This window comes from Leptinotarsa decemlineata, unplaced genomic scaffold, assembly GCF_025532065.1.
Source record: "Leptinotarsa decemlineata unplaced genomic scaffold, Ldec_3_MD MMD2_tig00026307_RagTag_RagTag, whole genome shotgun sequence".
Classification (NCBI taxonomy): domain Eukaryota; kingdom Metazoa; phylum Arthropoda; class Insecta; order Coleoptera; family Chrysomelidae; genus Leptinotarsa; species Leptinotarsa decemlineata.
Window position 1 is genome coordinate 4809885 of NW_027412681.1, and position 24925 is coordinate 4834809.

General features: G+C 36.6%; 1 protein-coding gene across 3 annotated transcripts in view; it reads right to left on the minus strand.

Moving 5' to 3' along the window:
* Positions 1-24925, minus strand: part of Hasp (Hig-anchoring scaffold protein) — a 92338-nt gene that overhangs the window by 20721 nt on the left and 46692 nt on the right. For 2 of the 3 annotated variants that reach the window (XM_074180811.1, XM_074180810.1), the window contains exons 8-18: positions 22893-23072; positions 19281-19482; positions 16812-16981; positions 16532-16736; positions 16180-16445; positions 11962-12321; positions 11153-11377; positions 7652-7964; positions 5704-5876; positions 5461-5643; positions 751-997 (exon numbers count right to left, since the gene is read on the minus strand). In XM_074180811.1, the coding sequence (XP_074036912.1) occupies positions 751-997; positions 5461-5643; positions 5704-5876; positions 7652-7964; positions 11153-11377; positions 11962-12321; positions 16180-16445; positions 16532-16736; positions 16812-16981; positions 19281-19482; positions 22893-23072 (2524 nt within the window). The remainder of the gene's footprint in view (positions 1-750; positions 998-5460; positions 5644-5703; positions 5877-7651; positions 7965-11152; positions 11378-11961; positions 12322-16179; positions 16446-16531; positions 16737-16811; positions 16982-19280; positions 19483-22892; positions 23073-24925) is intronic. The other variant, XM_074180812.1, reaches the window with a different exon arrangement.

Consider the following 24925-nt stretch of genomic DNA (forward strand, 5'->3'; position numbering starts at 1 on the left):
AATCACACCACCCGCTGACTACCATACATCAACCATGGTCTTTTTTTTAAGATTTCACTATCGAATTTTCTTAAATTTTGCACCACGCGCTTACAAACAAAATAACTCCCCTATTAAGGCCACCTTTCCCAGCCTCGAAGGCTGAGGGATGAGACCGCCGATCTCGTCTCGACGAGTTCCGGTGACCGACTTTTTGTGTCTCCCCGCAAAAATTCTCCCAAGCTCTCGCGTCAACAACGATAGCCACAAAAACCTCATCTCAGCGTTTTTTTAACCTTCCCAAGCGTATGATCATCGGCAGAAAGCAATATATTCATTTGTTTAGTCTAGTTCAACTTTGAACATAGGTCCGCTCGTAGGTCCGACAGTCATAACGTAATACATCGCTTTTTCAACTGGAAAAATATCGACACCGAAGAAACGGGTGATCAACCTCGATCTCAATGAATAAAATAATATTTTATGTTACTATCGCAATGCCAGTCATTATAATGCGTAGAATGAATATTTATTGAGATATGAAGCTACAAAAACTCATAACATTGAAAATGGACAAACTTCCGAAGCAACCCAATATTGAGAAATAACTACTCCTATTGATGTGAATTATAGCCCCCTTTTCGTCAATCAAGTTGACGTCATCAGGTAATCGAATCAGTGTAAATGTCAACTTGATTGGTCAATCTGCCGAGAAGAGTTTCACCATCCTGGTGGGTAGAAGAAATGGTGGGTGGATGAACTTCGATTTACCTATAGTCGTGACTGACGGTCCATTTCGGATTCCCGAACCTTCTTATCCATAAGCACTCCATATGCAAAATAGTTCCGGGATAAACGATCAGTTTACCTTCGTTTGACTGCGCTATAGGTCCTAGTTGGTGTCTGAATAAAATGGTGGGTGGTTTCTCCATGGAATAGTCATTAGCTTGGTTCAAACCGAAACAAGCCGGTTTTACGCCATCCCAGTCGCCTCCCATGCATCTTCTTTTATTGGGACCTGCAAATAGTTGTTGTTGAAGAGCAAATTTGGATATTCGTAACTACAGCTTCTTTTCGACAGCACTGGAAGTCTCGCTTTTCAAAGCATTTTCTCGGAAGAGGGAATGAAAATCAAACGATTTTTTCCAACCGCAACGTGAAAACAAACATATTGGATTGAATCAAGTCAATTTTAATTTTTTCACTCGAATGTTTTGAGAAATATATTATGAACAATGTAACGAACTTATTTCTCCGTGGATTTTGTTTATTATATTCCAGGTTTCTCAAAGAACTCCTTCACAAGTTGGCAGGTATCTGTGACGCCCTACCTGATAGTGACAGTCTTGACATCTCCTCTTATATGAAGACGCTATCTTTATATCGTCATAAGGCTCAGTACAGAAATACAAAGATAAACAAGGTTCTCCAAGGTGATCAGTTGCAAAGCTAAGCTTCGGCAGAGCGCAACAAAATGCTGTTTCGACCCACCATTGGTCTCATCAGTATTGCTAAAGCGAATCACAAAAGCAATGTTAGACTGTCTTTAAAATGCCAACTTGCGTAAGTAGAGGCGATGACATCTTTTCTCATGAAAACTTCATCTGTGTGATGAGCAGATGACTCAAATCTGCGAATATGAAATATAAAAGGGGCCTTCCAAAGCGCTCAGTTGCGAAGGCATGTCTCAGACTAGACCTTTTCTAGAATATCGCTCACAATCCTAGTCTTAAGCTTCTCCTTTCTGATTGGAGAAGGTTGAGGACTGACTTATAAAAACTACACTTCTTCTAAACTCTTTGGAGGGAGCTTAATGTGAGGAATTAATTCTTCGGAACGGTTTTTTCAAATGAATTCAATCTACGGCTATTGAAAACTGATGTAAATCGGTTCTCACAGCCGCAGTTCTCAGAACGTTTTTGAAAATTTTCTGCTATGCTATCTCCATGAAGATTCATTGTAGACTTTTCTGAGATTCATTACCAAGAATTAGAGGTCTCTAAGGACTCAATAAGGAGAAAACCTAATTGAAGCTTATTTTCAACAGATTCCAGTTAGTTTTAACTTTTGATTTTCATTTTTCATCATTTTCTAATCTGTTTCAAAGGTGTGTAGTGTAAGCCATAGATGATATTTTGAAAAACGGAATCTAAGCATACAAGTATTACAAAATCACATCTTTCATTTCAAGAAAATATTTACAGCGAATAAAATTGGATTAGATAATTCAGGATACACTTCCTACGTGAATAGCATTTTACAAGTGTTTTTCATGACAAAGAATTTTGAGTATGAGGTTTTAACGATGAACGAGATCGAGAATGTTTCCTACTTATTCACCAAACTCAAACGATTGTTCATGCAGTTTCAGTTTCATAAGAATGTATCATCTCTCCCACCAAGCGATTTTCTGAAGTCCACTAGATACTCGTTAGGACAACAGAAGGATTGCTCCGAATTCTTGGGGTTCTCTTCGTGAGCAAAAAATAGCAGAATTGATACTTCTGATCGCTCTGGATTAAATGATTTCGTACAGTACATCTCGTCTTGTGTTTGAGATCGTTTACTTTTCAGTAAATTTTCAAGAAGTAGCACAAGTGTTTCCTAATATAACTGCTAACCAATCCGTGCAAAGCTTATTGTTGCATCATCTGAAAATAGAACTTTCAACGGGTGATGATCAACTGTATTGCCAAATATGCGCCAAACTAACTGACTATTATAAGACAACAAGTATAGCTGAACCACCAGTCAATCTAATAATAACACTGATGATCTTCAAACATGACTCAACCTCTGACGGAAGCACCAAACTCTAACGAAGGTTCGAAATAGATTAACACTTCAATCTAATAGACCACTATCATAATCTTCATGCAGTCATTGTTCACTGTGGTTCTGGAGTTAAATCTGGCCATTATTACGCATTGGTAATTTGGTATAGTGAATAATAATGTTCATATTCATTTTTACCCCATTCAAGAAAATGAGGTTATATCTGCAACTAGAAAACTGACATCAGACCCAGATATGATCCCATCATTTTTGTTAAAGGATTGTGCAGGAGCATTAGCAAAACCTTTAACAAGAATTTTTAATTCATGTCTGATACCTGAAACATTCCCAGATATTTGGAAATTAGCTAAAGTATGTCCTGTATACAAAAATGGTGAAAAATTATATATAGAGAATTACAGACATCTATTTTATGTATGTTTTCTAAAATTTTTGGGATCATTTTATATAATCGCATATACGCTTTTGTTCAACGGCAACTATCTCAACATCAACATGAATTTGTTACTAAGCGTTCTACTATTGCAAATCTAGTCATTATTACTCAATTTATTTCCGAAGCATTAGATAACAATGGCCAAGTTGATGTTATAAACACGGATTCCACTAAAGCATTTGATAAAATTGATCATGGTATCTTGCTCAATAAACTGATGAGTTTCGGTTTTTCGAATACTGCCTGTCAGCTGATGCAATCCTATCTGACATGTAGAAAACAATTCGTTTCCAATAACGGTTATAAATCCAGAACATATATAGCTTCTTCTGGTGTGCCTCAGGGCTCCAACCTAGGTCCTCTTTTATTTTTATTGTTTATTAATGACTTATGTGAAAGTTTAGCTTGCGAGCGGTTATGCTTCGCGGATGACTTGAAATTATTTTCTATAATTAAGGAAGTAGGTTATTGTGTAAATCTTCAATGTCAATTAGAATTTATTGTTGCTTGGTGTAGCAATAATAAATTGGAACTCAATGTGGAGAAATGTAAAGTAGTGAGTTATAGTCGAAAAAAAGGGGTTTATACATTCCCGTACGTAATACAGGATTCTACTGAGATAAATTGAAGGGGTTATATTTTTTAGGAGTGATTAATTTTTGGGAAAGAAAGTTTTTGGCTTTCTACTACTCCATCTTGATACAAAAAAATAAGGATGAAGGAGTCTTCCAAAGAAAGAAAGGAAGTAACTCTATACATGGATGTGTAGTAACTTTCAGACACAAACTGAAAGAAAGTCCTCCTGAAACAGCTACTTTCATATAAACATTGAATTATACGAAAAAAAAAATTCTTTTGAAACAAATACTTCTATATGAACACTGAATTATACAAAAGATACTTTTCTCTACTCAGTTAGTATTTCAAACATTCGTTGTGGAATAAAAATCAGATATCATTCACATGAGTTCTACTTCAAATGAATGGAAACAAATTGCACTTACATAGAACACTGCCATCCTCAATTGTATACACCGATGTTTCGCCTTAAGACACTTGCCCTAAGGCTCTTCAGTACCAAATTGGATAACATTATAGAAAATACATACTTCCTTCTTTTTTGTATGAAGATGGAGTAGTAGAAAGCCAAAATCTACTGAGATGTAATGAGATCAAAGACCTAGGGGTAATGGTCGATCATAAATCAACATTTGGTGGACATATTTCACAAACAGTTTCAGAATCTCTCAGAGCTTATGGTTTCGTTGTTAGAAAGTGCAGCAACTTTCATAATATCAAAGCCATGAAATTGTTGTATTTCACCTACGTACGTTCGAAGATAGAATATGCAAGAATCATCTGGAGTCCATTCTATGAGATTCATAACATAGCCATTGAAAGAGTTGAAAGAAAGTTTCTTAAATTTCTAATTTTCAGACTAGATGGTTCTTACCCTGAGAGAGGTATCAGTAATGATGTCATATATGAACGTTTGGAACTTTTTAGTTTAGAGCATCGCAGAAAATGTGAGTCGCTCATATTTTTATTCAAGTTAGAGAAGGAGAGAGTTGACTGTCCTAAAATTCTTGAACAAATTAACTTTAATGTGCCACTGCCAGCTTCACGATCTCAAACCATTTTTAGTCCTCTCAGAACAAGAACTAACATAATATGCTCAATTCCCCAATATATGTTATGTGCACAAATTTCAATAGCATTTGTGCCCATAGTGATGCATTCTTCAGCAACCTTCATAACATTATTAGAATTGCTAACGTGTACTTGAAGTAGGTAATTAGAATTAGTTTTTCTTTTTTGTTCATTTTATTTTTCGTTTGTGGTTGAGTATTGTGAATGAAATTTTATGTTATCCGGTAAATGGATAACTGTTGGACAATAAACTATTATTATTGGTCAAAAACGAAACAGACTGGTTTAAATTTACGATAGTCGTGTCAGTAAGTGTTCTGGCGATGTATTGAATTTATTGGAGCCTCTGGAGATACCCTACATTTTGTTTAACAAAAGATAGGACATTGGCAAATCAAGATCTTCAGATGATGTGGTACTGCAGGTTTTTCCGGCTGAAAAAGCAAATGCCCCACTGAAATCAATGAAGTCGCTCCGGAGCGCCAATTAATTTTTGTTGTTTCATAATTTCATGATTTGTTAAAGTATGTTAAATTCATTAGGAATAATTTTTTCATTACATAATGGCCAAGATAGCTTGAATATTTCTTTTCACATACCAATCATTGCAAACTTTCCAATATCAGCACACCTGCTTATAAGAACTGTTCCAGCCGGAAACTCCACTACATCCTCACGTATTTGTTGATCGTTATAAAACGATATAACGTTTGGTTCCTGGTTTCGGAAAATACAAGTACTATTGTTGTTCACCACCTGAGAAGCCATGAAGTCCTCAGAATCTACAAAAAAATCATTCCCTTTTCAACCCAAAAGTTTTTTTCTTGAATAACTTCACTCACCGCAATTGAGGGATCGACCTATCCAACTCCCGTCTTCACAAATGATCTTCCAGGTTGTTTTCTCTCCCATTATACTCTCTATACAATTGAATGTCACTTCACTGCCATCAGGAAAGTTATTCTCATCATCTACCACAGGTTCTCCGTTTCGATATACTAATGAACCACGAACTCTGTAAAAGAAAGTATAACTAGTAAAAGACAGTGGATAGGAATGCTGAGATACAGAGTGCAGGAAACGGAAAATTCAAGAGGACTGAAGTCAGGAGGTCTGGGATGCCTTTAAATAATATTATAGGAACCTATAGTCATTAGCGAACATTCACGAGCAAGTGCTCCATCCTGCGTGAAATACCAATCATACCTCCTTTGAGATCAGGATCATCCGAAAATTTTTCAGGGCAGCAGTTTCCCACAGGTTGTAGACACAGAAAAGGTTTTTCTCTCTGGATTACCCAACTTCAGTAATACTGTACCGTTGAGATATGAATTTGTATTTGAGAATTCTCTGAGAATTGTAACAACAAATCAAGCAAGCAAAACCACCAAACAATCAATGATAATAATTATAATAATAATAATACAAAAAAATCATCGCATTGATTTTTCACATAAATTGTACACTTCATATTTGTAACCATGAGCTCATAAGGTCGCAGTTCATTTCATTTGGAGAAAAGATCTCCACTGAAATGCTCTGCCCTAACTCGATCAACCTTATCGAAATATAGAAGAAAAAACAACAAAAAAGGTAAAAAAAGTTGAGATTGGTCAAAAAGATATTTCAAATTATCTAAAAGAGCAATTCGTTGACGCCAGTCTCAAATTACCTACACCCATGAAGGGAGTTGGATTCTACTCTTCCGCCTCCAACACCCGCAGCTTGCAAATTCAAGCAAAAAACATGATCGACCACTTCGAGCGGTGGTGCAACAAGTGGCGTATAAAAATTAATCCCACCAAAACCCAAACCATCCTATTCTGACATCCTCACACCACTACCCGCCCTAAACTAAATCCCGAAAAATTGAACCTTAGACTCTTAGGAGAAAACGTCATACTCCAGGTTTCGGTGTCCTATTTGGCGGTCACTTTCACGAGGACCCTCAACTGGGACGTCGACCTGAGAGAAACTCTGTACAGAGTCCGGAAGAGAGCAAACCTGCTAAAAGCACTGAGAGGCAATTTCGAGAGGTGCGATAGTGAAACTCTCCTACATACTCATAAATTTTTCATCAGACCAGCGAACGATAAACAACATGTTTATCAACGCCCCGTCTGCCCGTGAACGAGGTAACCAACCGCAATTCTTCGTATAAGTAAGAAAACCTGGCTCATTTTCTTTATTATCAGGAAAAACACTATTCATCAATTATATATTGAATAATATAAGGGCAGCAAATGTCAAATTTAATTCGTCATATCCTTTCGCATTTGTTTTAATATTACAAATTGTTTAATTCAGAAACAAATCATCAACCTCAGAGAACTGAAATGGGTATCCTGATATCAAACAATTATATTGATTCAATTCTACGAGCTTATTTGGAGGTTTCATCTATCTATCTATCTATCTATCTATGAGAAAAAAAACAGTTTTGAGTATGGGTAAATAAATAATTTCGTCTCAAAGGGTTTTCTAGAATATACTGTGAAAATTTCTCCTGTTCTGAGAGGTTTTGGAGAGTGCAATATAGTACGTGAAATACAAAGTGAACAGTTCCTCAAATCCTAAACCTTTGTTAGAAGAGTACTTGCTTCCAAAATATTTTTAAGCTTTCGTTTCCCTCCACTAAAATCGCCCCGATGTTCTATATCAGATGAACGTTGTTGGTATAATTAGATAAACAGATAAACACTGATAAAATCACCCCATTATTTACAATATTTCCTTTCAAATGGATTGCCAAGAAACATTATAATGGGACAGCTGGAAGTTTTTACTCACTTTGCTGGCGGTCCACAAGGCTTACCACCCGAATTCCCATATTGTATTATAGTTATTTCTCCACCTTTTACTATATCACTACCACCTAAGTAATGAGTTTCTCCATCCGTATTACCGGAAATCCCTGGATTGAACTGGCAACTAGGATGACTCGGTTCCAGGTTCCCAAGAAGACACTGTACACTTTCACCGTTTGACTGACCGATCTCCCCTTCGCACTGAAAAGTAACGCTCGATCCATTAGCTATAGTAAGTCCGGCTCTGTATCCCGACATGTACTGCCCATTGGGGATCTTAGGGAGCAAGCAAGGAGCTGAAAAAGAAACTTTAGTGAATCATACTCGTCGAAATATTGACAGTAGGGAAGAAATATAATGACATTGTCTATGCTATCAGAGAAAACGAAATCCTTAGGCCTCTTTCCCATGGAGAGATTCACTTCTTTCGCTCCTCAGAGAGGGGAAGGCTCTTAGCGCCAAAACGCAACGAGTATAATGGAGCTTCCAGACGTAGAGCGGGAGCCGCCAAGTCTCCTCCTCATTGTGTAAAAGTATGAATGGTGGGGGTTTCACAACAGCAGAGAAAACGGTTCTTCCTCTCTGCTCTAGTTGATGCTTCACACTTCTCATTATGGCAGATTACGATGTGGAGCTATTGTTGTTGTCTGCAACCGAACTGACGTTTCATCCAGTCGGGAAGGATGCAGATCCTCATGTTAGTATGTTCAAGCTGAATACTATTCTTCATCTTGTCTGGGAGCTCTTCGAAGAAGCAGACGACACTCGAAAACAATTTAGAACTTTTTCTCATCCCGTCCAAGTTCTGGGTAAACCGTGGCAAAAACTTCTGCTTCATCGCGTTTTTGATTGATTGGATGTATACAAAATATTCTTGATCGTTGGCGATTCTGTCGGCTCCCGGTATGAATGGGCGGTAAGTAGAAGTGATAAACGCTTCCGTTTAGGAGCGAGAGACGTTAAGCTTCCTATGTGAAAGAGTCCTTACTGGTGAGTCTTTTTAGCCATGGTCGATTGGAACTTGTAGTACCATTCGTTCCGTTTGCTACTACAGCAAACATCATAAGAAGGTTATATCTTGAAGTTCACTTGGCTGTAAATCAAATACTTGGAGACTGGTTGTAAATCAAATTATCCAAAATTACAATTTGTTCAGGCCAGTCTCAAATTACCTACATTGTAAGTTAATGGACTGACATCTATCAGAAAACAAACACCTCCCTGGCTAATACCACGAAGCGCGTTGGATTATATTTGACAGGTGTCAGTGCAGGACTCTTCACTGAAGTTACTACCGGAATCGATTTTCAATAATTGGAACACACTTTCAGACCGGTTTCAGGCTGTTCGGCCATTCGTCAGTCAAAATAAAGTCGATGATTTCCGATAATTGAAAATCGAATTCCATCAGTGTATCATTTCTCAAACTAGGCTGAAGCGAACGACAAACAAAATGTTTGTCATCGCCCCATATGCCTGTGAACAAGGTAACCAACAGCATAATTTGATTTACAGCCAGTCTCCAAGTGGGCTCACTCAATTAGAGAAGTTTTTTTCCTTATATGAGGAATTGGGCAAATTTCGGATATGCGGTTGGTTTCCTCGTTCACAGGCAGATGAGGCGATGGCAAACATGTTGTTTGTCGTTCGCAAAATGACTCTCTGAAGGAATTCGTTCTTCAATTATCGGAAATCATTGACTTTATGTTGATGATAGACACTACTTTGCACTGACGAGTGGCCAAACAGCCCGATACCGGTCTTCAAGTGTCTTCTGATACTTGAAAATCGATTGCGGCAGTTGTATTGCCCACAACATATGCAGGAATAACTTCAGTAAGGAATCCTACACTGACACCTGTCAGATATAATCCAACGCCCTTCGTGATATTAGCCAGGGGAGTAGTTGTTTAGTGTTAGTAATTTGGGACTGACCTGAACGAATTGTACTTCTAGATAATTTGATATCTCGAAGTCTCACTGTATCATTTCTTTGCTCTCCATTTATAAAACTTCCCAATATACAGAGAAAACAAATGATGGACGTATAGACTGATTTTATAAAAAAATCTGTTCGTGTGTGTCGATAATGCGAAAAGTCTAGAGAAAAATCTTCAGGAAAATAGGTTCCGGTTGTACCGAAAGTATGGCCGTACTTTGTTTTCCTGAATGGAACACTATACAGGGTGTCAATTTGAAAACGTATCAGCCTCTATATATCGGCGCCTATAGAAAAACTAAAAATATGCAAAAATACGAAACATTCATTTTTGAGAGATACATTTTGTTCATCAAATTACAAATTTCAAACTGTGATGAAATCTACCCTAACATCTGCTCGAAGTTATCTACAGGCAACTGCATTTTTTCACTTTAAATATCACAAATTTCGAGACTATATTTTATAAACAATTGGTTTCAGATGTCCCGATAGCAAAAATCCGGAGGCTATGAGTCGGATGATCGTAGTGGCCATTCTATTGCTCCTCTTCAACCAATACATCTGCCAGGAAAATTTATCGTTCAGCCACTGTCTAACTGGGAGTAGATACATTTTTGTTGAAATGCCCATCAAGAAAAAAAGTACACTTATCAGAAGGAATCTTGTTAAATTGTTATTCTCTTTCTTCTTTTCTGAACAATTATCTCTCTTGCGATTATACTAAATTTCACATCATTATTAGTATAAAATCATTGTATGAATAGAAATCTCAAGAATAGGACTATGAACTATAAATTATGAAGCTGTGACTTATATGATGAAAAAAGTGCAGTAGAAAAATACGAGCTTCAACATACAAGATGTCCTATCAATTCAGCAAAAATAGAAGGATGTTGTTAGTTTGATTGGCCATTATGATCAGCTACAGGCTATGCATGTTTCTGAATTTATTGACAACTCAACAGTTCAGATAAGACACTGCTTTATAAACATTATTGATTTTGTGTCCTGCAACTTCTTCTCTATCGTTTTTTTTAATGTACCTACCTTATTGAGAAATTACATTTCTAGATTCATGTTTCTTTGTTGAATTACAGATCCAAGTGTTCTTAAGTGATCGTTTCATAGTGTTTTGTACTTTGGAATGAACTGCATGGTTGGAAAAAACAAAATTTGTAGGACAGTAAAACAAAAAAGTTGAACACTTCAACGCAACCTGTTTCATAACTTTTCTTATGATTTGAACGTGAAACATTTGCTTAAATTTCGTATTAAACAGTTATTATACAATATTCATGAAGTTTACTTCATGAAGTTATTCATAGTTATTCATGAAGTTATTCATTAAGTTTACTTCATGAATATGGAAAAATATCTTTTCATCTGAATGAATTATGGTTCAAATACTATTTAGATGAATTTTTTTATCATATAGACAAAACATGAAATTGGTACGTTGAAAAAGGCCAAATGTCGTCAAATCAGTCATTTCGCAAACGGCGTTTTTAAGGCCCAAGCAGCGGCAAAGCTGTTCTAACGTACCTGGAGCACATTCTGGAAAACTAGTCACTGCCCAGTCTCCATGCCAACACCTGAGGTTACTAGGACCTTGTACCTCGTAACCGTCTTCACAAGAAAACACAACCACTTGCCCATTCGCTATATCTACGGTTTCATTAAGGGGTTGGTCGGGATCGATCAGTGTATCAGTGTCGGTCTTAGATAAAGTATAAACACCGTTTGGAGTGACAGGAACGAAACAAGGTACTGAAATAGGTGAAATTTGTTGGAAATGGATCACGTACAGGGGGTTACTGGGTCGGTCAGATTGTGAAATAGAGCTCTTCTATCAAAACCGCATTTTATTTTTGGTGTCAGCGCCATCGTCTGCTCTTGTCATTAATATTTTGTTCTGGGTAGGCAATGTTAATAGCTCCCCGAGTTACCTGAGGAGCAATATGGCTATTCGCAGTCTGTCAGACATGTAACGCCATGTGAAAGAATTTGGACCCAACATTTTTATTCCGATTTCCAAACAAAAACCAATTTTGAATAAATAATAGAAATTTTGACGGTGCTATCACACGTGCTATCGAACTTCGTTCGACCTCAACATCTAGTATCCTTCAAAAATTTAGAGAGATTGACTTTTCAAGTCTGCCTATTGCAATGGTGTCAGGTGTGGGGTAGCTCATTATCTGAAAACATTAAATATGATTCATTTCATCGGTGAAGCGTCGTACTGAAGTTGTCACAGTCACTGACTCCAAAAGTAAATCAGTTCAAATTCCTTTCTTCCCATCTCACTAACTGACTGACCCGAACATAAAAATCATCATGCATCAACCTACAAATGAGGCACATCGGCTTAGTAGGTCTCCATTTCCCTCGGACGCACTTGGCCGTCTTGTTTTCTGGCATATTCAGGCCGTACCCCTTTCCGCAAGCCATCTTGACAACTGTTCCGGCGCTGAAACTGACGTTAGGATCTCTTCCAAATTTGACCACCTCAACGTTGACGAAAGGTTCGCTGGATAATGGTTCGCATGGACCCTTGTTTTTTGGTTTCGACTTTTTAGGTTCAGGAACTTCGTTGTCTGGTTTGTCTTCTTCTTCTTCCTCGTACATTCTTTGTTTGTGGCCTCTCCGGAGATTGAGCGAAGAGCTGGAACTCTTGTGGCTCGATCCAAAAGCTCTGCTACCGCTTCCACCTGGAAATAATTAATCATATATTGGACAGTTTTCAGTACGGATGATGACTTTCAAATGATTACTTTGGATGTGAAAAATTTACAGTTAGGTTTAGCTATTGAAATTTTTCACAAAGAACAGTGAAGTCACGAGAATGAACAAAACAAATTGAATTTGAAACAATTTGAAGAGGTTGCCACAAAACGATAGAGAGATCGTATTTGATGATTTTCAGGTGATTTCATGTTCTCAAATAGAGAATAGTTTTCGTCTTGAAATTGTACATCCAAACTAGTCCAAATAACACGAAGACTCAGTGTATAAGATTCAAAGGTTGTTTTTAAAATGAACGTGTCCAATTCCACTACAGTATATACGAAGTCAATTCGAATAGTATGAAAAGTAAGTCTCTATATATAAAACACTTTCAATATGGTATACGGTGTGTTGACCAATAATGATATGTTCTTAAATTTCGTTCCTATACATTCTTATAATATAAGTACGTCAAGTGACGTATTCCTGAGATAATTTTAAGAAAAAAAGTCTATATGAACTTGTATCCGAAAATGCTTCGTTTCGGAGATACGAGGTGTTTAAATTGAATTTTTTTGTTCGCTTTTTGAAAAAAATTGCAAAAAATTACAAAAAATAAGTTATTTCACGAAATTCGGTACCCGGGGTTTATTGACGTGGGAAATCATAATTTCGTATTGATTTTCATGTAACATCTAGAGGGCGCTGCGTACGCTGTCATTATCTACTTCAAATTGCCCTAACTTTTTTGACAGTAAACTTTTGGTACATTTCATGAAAAAACTCAATTCCGACACTTTTTCCAAGTAAAATGGTATACCTCCTCAACAACGCTGGAGGCGATCGTTTTCGAGATAATTACAATTTTCTATATCGATGCATATTACTTTATAGCCAAATTTGATTTCAATAATTTTTGTCACTCTCCGCTTGCAAATTGAATTAAATCGAGTAAGCTATGAAAGTTTGTTTATAAAAATAGAAGTTTGCTGTCACATTTTTAACTATTAATTGACAAATTCACAGTTCGGAGTTTATAAAGTGATTTTTTGATACCATGCCCGACTTTACAAATGCTGAAATGACTGATATGGTTTTTGCATACCTACGGCTTGGCTGACGGAAATTCAAGCGAGGCCAGACGCATCTATCAGGAAATGTATCCCCACCGCTTGACTCCTTGTGCAGCGACATTTGCGAATTTTTTCCAGTGACTTTCCGAATCTGGAAGCTTTGAAACAAATTCTGCAGTAGGACGGCCACGGACTACAAGAACTGTAGAACTGAAGGAGGCGGTTCTCGAAGAAATTAGTGAATATCCAGAGACAAGTACAAGAAAAATTTGTCAACTGTAAACTGTCACATGACAGTTTACAGAATTTTAAAGGAACAACAATTATATCCTTATCATATTCAGCGTGTCCAGGCACTTACGCTACGTGGTTTCCAACCAGGTATCGAATTTGCTCAATAGCTTCAAAGAAAAGTCGAACAACATTCGCAAATTTTATCGGAAATCCTCTTCACAGATGAGGCTAATTTTTCAAGAAATGGTGTCATGAACTTCCATAACAACCACATCTGGCCGGAAGATAACCCACATGCGATAACGCAAACTCATTTCCAAGACAGATTATCTTTTAATGTATGGGTAGGCATAATTGGGCCCTATTTTCTCCGCCTACATTTGAATGGAGATGCTTACCTACATGCTTTGGAACACAAGCTACCCCAACTTATGGAAGATGTTCCCATTGGTCTCCGAAATCACACTTGGTTTATGCTCGATGGAGTTCCTACTCATTTTAGTGTGATAGCAAGAAATTTTTTTAGACGTATCATATCCCCAACGATGGATAGGAAGAGGAGGCACTGAGTACTGGCCTCCAAGGTCACCGGACCTAAATCCCGTCGATTTTGTCTTTTGGGGACACCTAAAATCACTAGTTTATGCTAGCCCCATTGAAAACTAGGAAATACTAAGGGATCGCTTCATAGCTTGCTGCGAAACGATATAAAACACTCCGGGCATTTTTCAACGGAATTCTTTGATGAGGAGAGCAGAAGCTTATTTTACTGTTGGGGGTCGTCACTTCAAACAGTGGTTGAAATAGTTCAATTTTTATATGCTTATTTTCCTAATAAATAACATAGTACTTCTCCGAATTGTTTTTTTACAAACTCCAAAATGTAGCACTTTCTAATTGAATCATTAAACCTGACACATTTTTTTTAATTTGGATTGAATAAGCAGTTCGATAATTCTCAGTTTAGAAGAAGTATGTACGGGTATACTGCGTTTTGTCGCAGTTGATGAAAATAACTAAAATTGCAAAAAACTTATGACAAAAACCTACCATCTTTTGAAAAATTTCAACAATCTGTATTTCGAAAACGAATCATTCTTAGTTAAACATTTTATAGGAAAAATTTGTTTATTTTGACGAGATCCACCACATACTTAGTTTTTGTAATGTTCTCAGCACTTTCACTTAGCGCCCTAGGAGCTAAGTAATATCCATCGATATAGAAAATTGTAAATATTTCGAAAACGATCATCTTCGGCTTTGTTGAGAAGGTGTACCTTTTTTAGTTGGAAAAGGTGTGGGAATTAGGTTTTTTCATGAAAAGTACCAAAAGTTTACTGTTGAAAAAGTTAGGGCAATTTGAAATAAATAATGACAGCGTACGCAGCGCCCTCTAGTTGTTACATGAAAATTAATACGAAATTATGATTTCTCACGTCAAAAAAACCCCGGGTACCGAATTTCGTGCAAATAACTTATTCTTTGCAAGAGTTATTTTCAAAAAGCGAACAAAAAAAAATCAATTTTAACACCCCGTATCACAATTTCATATAGACTTTTTTTCTTGAAATTGTCTCAGGAATACGTCACTTGAATATTTTAACTTACTTATGTTACACCCTGTATATGTTCAACTGAATAGTTCAACAAATAACAAAGGATCGAGAGACCTTTTGAATGGTGAAACTTTTAGAATTTTACTACTCACATGGAAAAGTATAGAAGAGTTATTTCTGAACTCACGGAATTGATGAAACGGAAAAAAAAAACTTTTTTTTTAATTTCAAAACGGACGTGTGAGTAGTACAATATTTGCCTTGTATGAAACAGCAGATGAATTTTGGATCTTCACCAAGGATCATCCAATGCATATTTTCGGAAAACTAAAGTACATATGTATAATACAAAATTGCAGATAAGTAGGTAGAGAGAATATTGGCATTTGAACTAAAATCAAAGTATATTCAATCAGAAAAAGAGGAAAAAATGGATACAATATTTGGACACCGTAGGATCTAACTGTCCATTAGGTTTCTCCAGATTTTTCAAAACAACAGCTTTGTGGAAGAGCAAAGATATGGGAAAGAAAAATAGATTGTTGACCAAGCAACCATTTGGGTTTGAAAAAAAAATTCATGAGCTCTACAGTAGTTCAAGAATGCGTTATCTAGGCTTTCAAAGCCTGGTTATCTACGCTTTCAGAGCCAAGTTATCTACGCTTTCAAAGCAAAGTTTAACAAGCTTTCTGAAGCCTAGTGTATCCAGGCTACTGAAGAATGGGGTATGGCAGTAGAAAAATTAACAATGACGTAGGTCTCATTTCAATCAGCCCATTGTGTGGTATTTGTGAGTTGTGCTTGTTTCGGATTGAAAGAGGAGGAACTAGTTGATTCTTATCAAATCAGGAGATCATGCAGTGTGGGATAACGGAGTTGTATTATCTCTCAAAGAGATATAAAACGAGTAACCGAACAGATCTTTTTGGTCGAGATGTAACATCTTCTCTAGCATACTACATTCATACAAACTGCTAACCTTTGAGTGCTCTTTTTCGCCTAACCAAGCCATGGGTTCTCAACGCATTTGCTATTTTATTCGACAAGGACTCCGAAAAATACATTCTCTTCTTCATCGATGGAAAATCGTTCTTGGCAAGATGCAAATAATTGTGGATATATCTTTTATCAATATTGTCGTAGATCAATTTGTGGTGCCGAATGAAGGCTCTTTTATATTTTTCCATTATAATGGAACGCTTTCTTCTATTCCATCTAATACGAGGGTGTTGACCCAGCATACATCTGAAAAATAGAGGAGGAGATAGTGTTTCCTATCGCCTACGACATTCATAATGAACTTTGGAATCATTAATGAATCAATACTTTACTTTGGAAGCTGTTTGGGACTCCAGTGTCCCCCAATGCAAGTAGCTCCGGGTGGTCCTTCTGCTAGCACATATCCTTTATCGCAGTCATACATGATTTGCTTATTGTTTGTTACTTTCCTGACGTACGGTCTATAGTCGTACAATCCCATATTCCCGACCAGGAGAATTTTTCCGTTTTCGATTGCTCCCGGATACGGACAGTATACTGGAAATTCGAAGGCAAATGTGAACCATGGGAAGAGGAGGGGATTTTGAGAAGAAGTAGAAGACTTTAACATACCCTCTTCACATTTTGGTGGTTCTCCTGTCCAGTTTCCGAATGAGCATTCCATAAGATCCTCGCCTTTGAGTTGATAACCGTCTTTGCATCTGAATCTCGCTTTCATTCCATGGTCTGTTTTTGGAGCTAGAACCATGCCGTTTCTGGGAGATTTTGGCAGCAGCTTGCATCTACAAAATTAAAATATATTTTATAATAGCCAACTCCAGAGATTTTCTATCAACGAAATGCTTTTATGTATTTATCTGTCTTTGATTCATAAAATGGATTATGCTAGCGACTGGAGAAATGTACCGAAAAATGGATTAACAGGGTCTCTCACTCAAAAATCGAAAATAAAAACTCTGCTTTACTTCTTCTGGGCCTATACTTCATTGAGTTATGTATTTTTTCTTCGAATAAAATTACAAAGTCATACTCACAGTGAAAATGATTTTAATACAATGAAATCAACAAATAAAATGGTTAAGAAAAGTATAAATCGGGAAAGGTTAATGCAGTCAAGCTGCTGGAAAATAATTCCATGAAAATCAAAAAATAAATAGATAAGTACCGGGCAGGCGGTCCTCGATTGAGGAAAAGTACTTTTCTTGGTTATTCACATTTTGTCTTCAATCGAGGACCGACTGCCCGGTACTGACGATGCCCAATAGGCCGAAACAGCTGTCTACCGGAGGCTATAAAAATGAAATCAATATGGGAATGAAATGAACAAAATAGTTCTTATCTATTTATTTTTTGAAAAGTAAAAACATATATATGAAATTTTTTGTTTGACAATAGTCGTATCTTCACATGAATGGTTTTTTCAAAGAAGCATGAAGAAGTCGTTTAATTTTTTTTTCTGCACGAATTAACTAGAGTAATATGGTTTATGTTCTGTTTCTATAGCAGGTTATGCTAATGCACGTGCTTTCTTATCGAGTTCTATATCACTTTTATGTTATGATATCCTATCATTAAGACTTCTGGATGTTGTTCCAACATAATTCAAGTTCAGTGTCGTTGCTTTTCGAGTTTGAAAGCTGTGGGTTTTTGGAATTTCTTCCTGACGTTTCGCTGGCGCGAGTGGCTAGCTTCTTCATAGGTTTAACCATCATGGCTTGCTGTCCGATGACTACCCTTTTAGGCTTCGTAAAGCGTATTTAGGCCTTGTCAGGTAATCAGTTGTATTTGTACCTGAATTTGTACCTGTATTCGTACCTGCACTTGAACCTGGAACATTAACAATCTTGCTGCCTGTTGTCCTGTTCGTTATTCTCGAATTCTCCAGAATGGGGTTACATATTTGATTGAGGTTCACCTCTTCTTCTTTTCTGTTAAAATTATCCATGTGTTTGTGGATCTCTATTGCCTCCCGTACCAGTCGGGTATAGTATCCCTGGTTGGGGACAATAAGTTGTGTGTTCTCAAACAAAATTATGTGGTCTCCTTCACTCAGTGTGTGTTCTGTCACAGCTGACTTTTCTGTTTGGCCTAGTCTGCAGTTCCTTTTATGCTCTTTTAGTCTTGTTCCCATGGATCGTTTGGTGGTTCCGATATATACCTTTCCACAAGTACACGGAATGCGATAGACTCCTGCTGCTGATAATGGGTCTCTTTTGTCTTTAGCCGACCTGAGGCTTTGTTGTATCTTCCTCGTGGGTTTGAAGACTGTTTCGATGTCGTGTTTGCCCAATAGTTTTTCAATTCTATCCGTGACCCTAGGGACAAACGGTAGATATGCGCGTGCAACCATCTGATCCTTTTTCGCTTTCTGAACCGTGGTGCCCTGCGGTCTCATGGCTCTTCTGGTCTCGGAGGCACTGTATCCATTCGATCTCAAGGTCACTTCCAGGTATTTCAGTTCCCTCTCCAGATGTTCTGGTTAACATATTCTCCGAGCCCGTTCCCTTAGAGTGGAGATAACTCCTCTCTTTTGGCTAGGATGGTGGTTCGATAGTGCGTGCAACCCCACAAAGTGTATCGAAAACTCACACACACGGATAGATACTCGCGAAACGTCAGGAAAAAATTCCAAGGCAAGTGTCTTGTTCCAAAACATGGGATGTTCGCTATTGAGTATGACAGTGCTCCACGTAAGCGAAATTTTACCTCTTTCGTTTACTATATTGTGTAGCAATCCTGTGAATGATATCTGATTCAATTGGTCCATGCCGAATGACTGAATAAGTTATTTGTGTATATATCGAAGTAGTTTTCGAAAAAGTAGCTTTTCTTTCATGTAATTCAATGTTCATATGGAAGAAGTTTCGAGACGGCTTTTTCTACCAGTTTGTGTCTGAGAATTGCTTCTTTGCAAGATCTCCACATCTTGATGGAGAGTTTATTTTGAAGTTTATTGCTCTTTTCATCCCTTTGTAAGCCAATATCTACATTTACCAAAATTTATTATCCTGATGTTTGAAATTGTTCAAAACTCCAACCAAACTATTTCAGCAATATGAGATTAGTAATATGGTAACTTACCTTGCAGGATCACACTTTGGTATGAAAGTCCAAGTGCCATTGTTGCAATTCACAGGTGAAAGGCTAGCTAGAAACTCGTAAAGAGGGTCGCATACAACAGAAAGAGCCTCTCCATGTTGGACAACCGTCGATGTCACTGCAGTTTCGTTTTTACTGAGCAAAAAAATTCTGCCCTGGGTCACGTGGGGTACAACACATGGTGCTGAAAAAACACTCACTTTCAATATAATATTTATGTGGTTCAAAATGATAGCTAGAACAATTGTGAAAAAGAAACACTAGAGAAAAATTTGGGAAAGGAAGGTTTTGGCTTTTCACTTCTCCATTTTGTACAAAAAAAAGTGAGAATCATCCTAATCTTCCTATACAAGAAGTAGAAGGCCAAAACCGTTCTTCCTCAAAAATTAATCTCAAAATATACCCCTTTCAATTTACACTATGAAAATCTTTGAAAAAGTTCAATAGATAGAAATAAACGAAATTCAGTGAACTTTTGAGGATTTCAATTGTAGCCAAGTTATATCACACAGGGAAAAATAAAACCCAACTGATTTTGTAACCGCCTCGTTCACATGGCCTTTTTCTGGCTCTACTTTCTCCGTACCCAGTCTTTATTTGATTATATAGAATGTTCATTCTATTACCCACTTGATATCTCTCTTGTTGCTGTCCTCTCGAAAAGTTTGATCCAAACTAATAGTATGTAGTATTTATCTAATGGAACAATTCGTTCTCTCAAATATTTTCTACAGATAGGACGATTCGGAAAACATTCATTGAAAATCCTTTCGGTCTCGTGAAAGTTACGCGTCGCACCGTAAATAAAAATCGCTTCAATTTTTTCTTCCAATGGACGAGAACTGACCATTTTAGAGATTTTTGACGTGGTACCTTTCTACTAGTAACACCGAAAACTAAATGAGAATATTCTAGAATAACTTTTTTCGAGATCAATTGCCCTAACACCAAACCGATATTTTTGCACTCGACGCGCGTTTCGCCAACAAAGTTAGCATCCTCAGGGAAAGAAAATTGATACCTAGTCTAGTATGGTTAGTCCTTATATATTAAAATTTGTTACCTGAGGTTGTATACCTGAAGTCCAATATGGAATTTCTCGGTTATTAACTACCTGCTAGTTCTTAGTAATTATTCTCTTCCTAACAGAAGATTAAAAAGCGGGCTAAACAGTATGGGTCCCTTATCGCCATTCATGCTGTTTTTACATGTTGCTATCTCTAGACTCTCACATGCATCGAGTAGCCTGGTGTCATGCACATGCTTAATCAGTTTCAAATTGTTTTCACCAATTCTGTGGTCCTTGTCTAGAGCATGTTGGGCGACACTGGATTTTTCTATCCTTCCGTATTTCATGTGTGCACAATGCTCCTTGAAGCGGGTTTTAATCGCTCGTCGGCTCTGGCCGATGTATTTGCTGTTGCAATCTTGACAACTGATTTCGTAAATCCCCGACCTTTCTGTGTTTTCTAGTCTATCTTTTAGATTACCAAGAAGCTGTTGCATTTTTATGAGAAGTTTCATATGCAACTTTCATATTTACTTTATCGAATATATGTTGAAGCCCTCTCGTGCATTGGGGTTCATATGGGATTACTATAAACTTGTTATTATTCTCCTCTTTTTGAAAAGTCGAAGATTTACGAAGTGCTTCCCTAAACTTACATTTTCAAATTATCTTGTGGTGGGTTGAAACCGTTTGCTTCAGCTACATACCGAATCACTCTCTTTTCATTGTCGTACTTATCTTTCTTTAAAGGAAAAGTTATTAACCTGTGTACCAGAAATTGTAGTGCCGCCATTTTGTGTTGTGGACAATGATTCGAGTCATTGGGAATGTATCTAAAAGTGCCCGTGTCTTTCCTGTACATGTCAAATTAAATTTCGTTCTGTTTGTTCCTTATGACCAATACATCTAAAAACGGCAACTTTCGTTCTTTTTCTACTTCATATGTGAATTTTATACTCTTACACCTATTGTTTAGTGCTGAAAGGACATTCTCGATTCTGGTTATCCTTGTATCCACTACAGCGAATATGTCATCAACATACCTGATCCAGACCCAGCTTCCGTCTCAAACCTACCCATGAATAGGTTCGCTATAAATGGAGACAATGGGTTACCCATAGCCGTTCCTTCACGCTGTTCATAATACGAGCCATTATATTGAAAACAATTTTGATCCATGCAAAGCTTGGTGAGTTGAATGTATTCTTCAACAGCTTCATTTGCTAAGTTGTTCGATTTCAGAAGATACCTCAAACACTCTAGAGCTTGTGATATTGGAACGCTTGGAAATAAGGAACTCACATCGAATGATACCAATAATTCGCCTTCTCCTAATTTAATAACTTTTATTTTCTCTATGAATTCTTGTGAATTTTTAACACTCGCATCGGTTGGGCCGATCAGGATTCTAACTGAGCAATGATATTCAATGTCGTACTGACATTTTTTGTCGTTTTTATAAACAGAAAATAACCTAACAAACTTTATCGGGTTGACGGAATTGTCATATGACAGATAAAAAGGGCTATTTCTAGAAATATCGATATTAATGTGTTTGTCTTCAGGAAATTATTAAATGTTCCGCCATTTTGTAGTAGATGAAGATATTGACTTCATATTCTAGGGTTGTGAAGTATTTGTCAGAAGCTTCAAAATAATTTAACCCAAGACTCCCCTTTCTATTTAATTTTTTTCCCAGATGGCGCCCTGTCGCCATCTTGAAAGTTTCATCTATCAATTTCACTTCAAAAATAAAGTATTCATGCATTAATTTCAATATCAAAAATTTAAATTTTTTGAGTTGACCCGTTCAAAAAATAAAAGGGGGGGACATTAAAGAAATGCACTGTATATTGAGACAAACATAATTTCGCAACAGTTCATGACCATCTGAGGTATTTTATGGTACACTGGAGTTGAGTTTACATTTTTTTTTTGTCAAAAAGAGATATACTTGTAAAATTCAAAATATACCTAATAAAAACTGTAAATGACATTCCAGAAAAATGGGCATTTTGCCATTAATATCTATGTATATCCCGAAGATTTTTTGTTTTGTTTTAAAAAATAAATCAGTTTTCAACCGAACCCGCAAAAATCATAAGTACGCCACAAGTGAACACGATACAACTTTATACAAAAGGATCCATTTCATACTAGTTGCAAGATTTTTGATGAATCATTTCCTTATATGGAGGAAATTAATAATTTTGAGTGTTTCAAAAAAGAATCGAGATCACTGTTGTTAGAAAAGTCGGTTTTCAACCTAAATGAGTCTTTTCGTATGTGAAAATGTTGTTCAATTGTTTCTTCTCAATATACTATCAAGTCTGCTGTGGCTGCTTTTCCAATGTATGTTTTAGTGTACTTTTTCTGTTAACATTGTATGTGAAAGTTTCTATTCAACAAAGGATCTAGTATCATTATTATACTACTCATCATCGCCTATAAAATAATCCTTGGGGGTATATATCCAATAATTGTAGTTAGGTCAAAATAGGATAAGGATAACTATCCATTAATCATTCATGCTTATCCGACTTGCCAGTTTATCATCAACATGAATCGTTGATGTGCAGACTCACCTAAACATTTTGGAAGAGGATACCTCCATTTACCGTCAATCTGACAAACAGTGGAGGTGTTACCTTGAAGTAGCATTCCCTCGTGGCATCTGAAGATAATTGATGCCCCTAAACCCGTTCCAGCTTCTATATTTTCTAACCAACCGTTCCATAGGCGCCCAGGATGACCACAGTTGATTTCTAGAAATGATCACATTATTTCTAGTCGTTCAATAATAATCATAATCAACAATAATAACAACGATAAGTGATATATAATGAGTTATTCTCCCAAGAAATATACGATTTTATTGCAGGGAGAAAAAAAATAATGAATCAAAAACTAACTACGACATTTTAAAGAACGAACAGAGCACCAGAAACAGAACAGAAACTCAAAAAAAAAAAGATTCAATATGATTATCAGCATATATATAAATGCACTAATCACATAATATATCTATAGTCCGTTCATAATTTGTTGATAGCTCACTGCAAGTTTGACCCTCATTAGAGAACTGAAATACAGAGAGGACAGCTAATATGATATAATAACAAAAACCAAACTAAAACTGGCAATTTAAGATGTTTTCGACTAACCCACCTTGTATCTGAAGAAATACAATACAGCTATAAAACTTTTAATCCGATTATGTAGGTATTTTGAGTGGAAATGAGTGACCAGTGTCGTAGAGTATATGATTGAAACATTAGTTACTTTAAATAAATAAATATATGTATTAATATTCTTAAACTGTAGGTACTGTAAACTGTATTTTTATTTTAAAAAAATTCTTTATTTTATTCAAAAATAATAAGTTACTTGCAATTTGTAAAAGATACATTTATTTAATTAATACCTATTTTTAAATGATATAAACTACGATTACTTACAAAACTATTCAAATTTAAAATAAACAGGATCATCTTCGGAATCCGAGTCGTCTTGCAGGTTAATAATTAGCGGTTGTGTCTCTACAGTCGCATCAATTATATTGTCAAGATCCCACATTTTTTGTTCTTCTTCTATTGCATGTCTTACTGCATCTCGCCAATTTTGTTCTGTAATATGTTGTAAAGACTCATATAACAATTCACGTATAGCTTGTATTTTATATGACGTATTTTTTCTAGCCACATAGCTTTTCATTTGTGCCCAAATGAGTTCAATTGGATTTAATTCGCAGTGGTAGGGTGGAAGTCTAAGGACTGTGATGTTTCGTCTTTCCGCCATTTTGTCAACTACGTATTTCTTGAACTTAGATTTGTGTTGCCGGGCAATTTTTAAAAGTTCTGCTTTAACCATTCCATCTTCGTAAGGCAGGGACTTAATCCGCAGCCAGTCAATGATATCCTGTTTCTTCCACGCAGTCTTTGGAAGTCTTTCAACTAGTCGTGAATGATAAGGTGCATTATCTAATAATATAATTGAGTTTGGTGGTATATGTTCAATCATCTGCTCAAAATACTCTTCGAAAACATCAGCTGTCATCTCCTCGTGATAGTCTTTTGTGCTTTTGAATTCAAATTCCAAGAAACCATGCTTAGCAAATCCTTTTTCACTGCCAATGTGAGAAACTATTAATCTACTGCCTTTACCAGAGGGTGGGGAAATACCAGTAGACCAACCTTCCATAAAGGCTTGCCTGAAGCTTGATATATTTTTATCTGTCCAAATTTTTGTGAGAGTATGACCTGCGTTTACCCACGTTTCGTCCTGATAGTAAATTGGCCTTCCTTCAGCCCGAAATTTTCGTATAGATCTTAGATACTTTCTTCTCCAACATATTATCTCTTCCCGGTCAATCAAAAGTGATTTTCGGTCTGATTTCTCCCACCGGAAATTTAATTCTTTTAAAACTTGCCACAATTTGGTTCGTCCGACATGAGGCAAATCCGGGTCGTCTCTAACTTCTTGTAAAATTTTGTTTAAGTTGGGTATTTCTTTTTTGTAAAAAATTCGTGAATTTTCCTTCGAATACCATTTTTGGCAAATTCATCAATTTCAATAGGTTTTCTCCCCCTCTTTGAGTATTCGTTTGTATTTGGGTTAG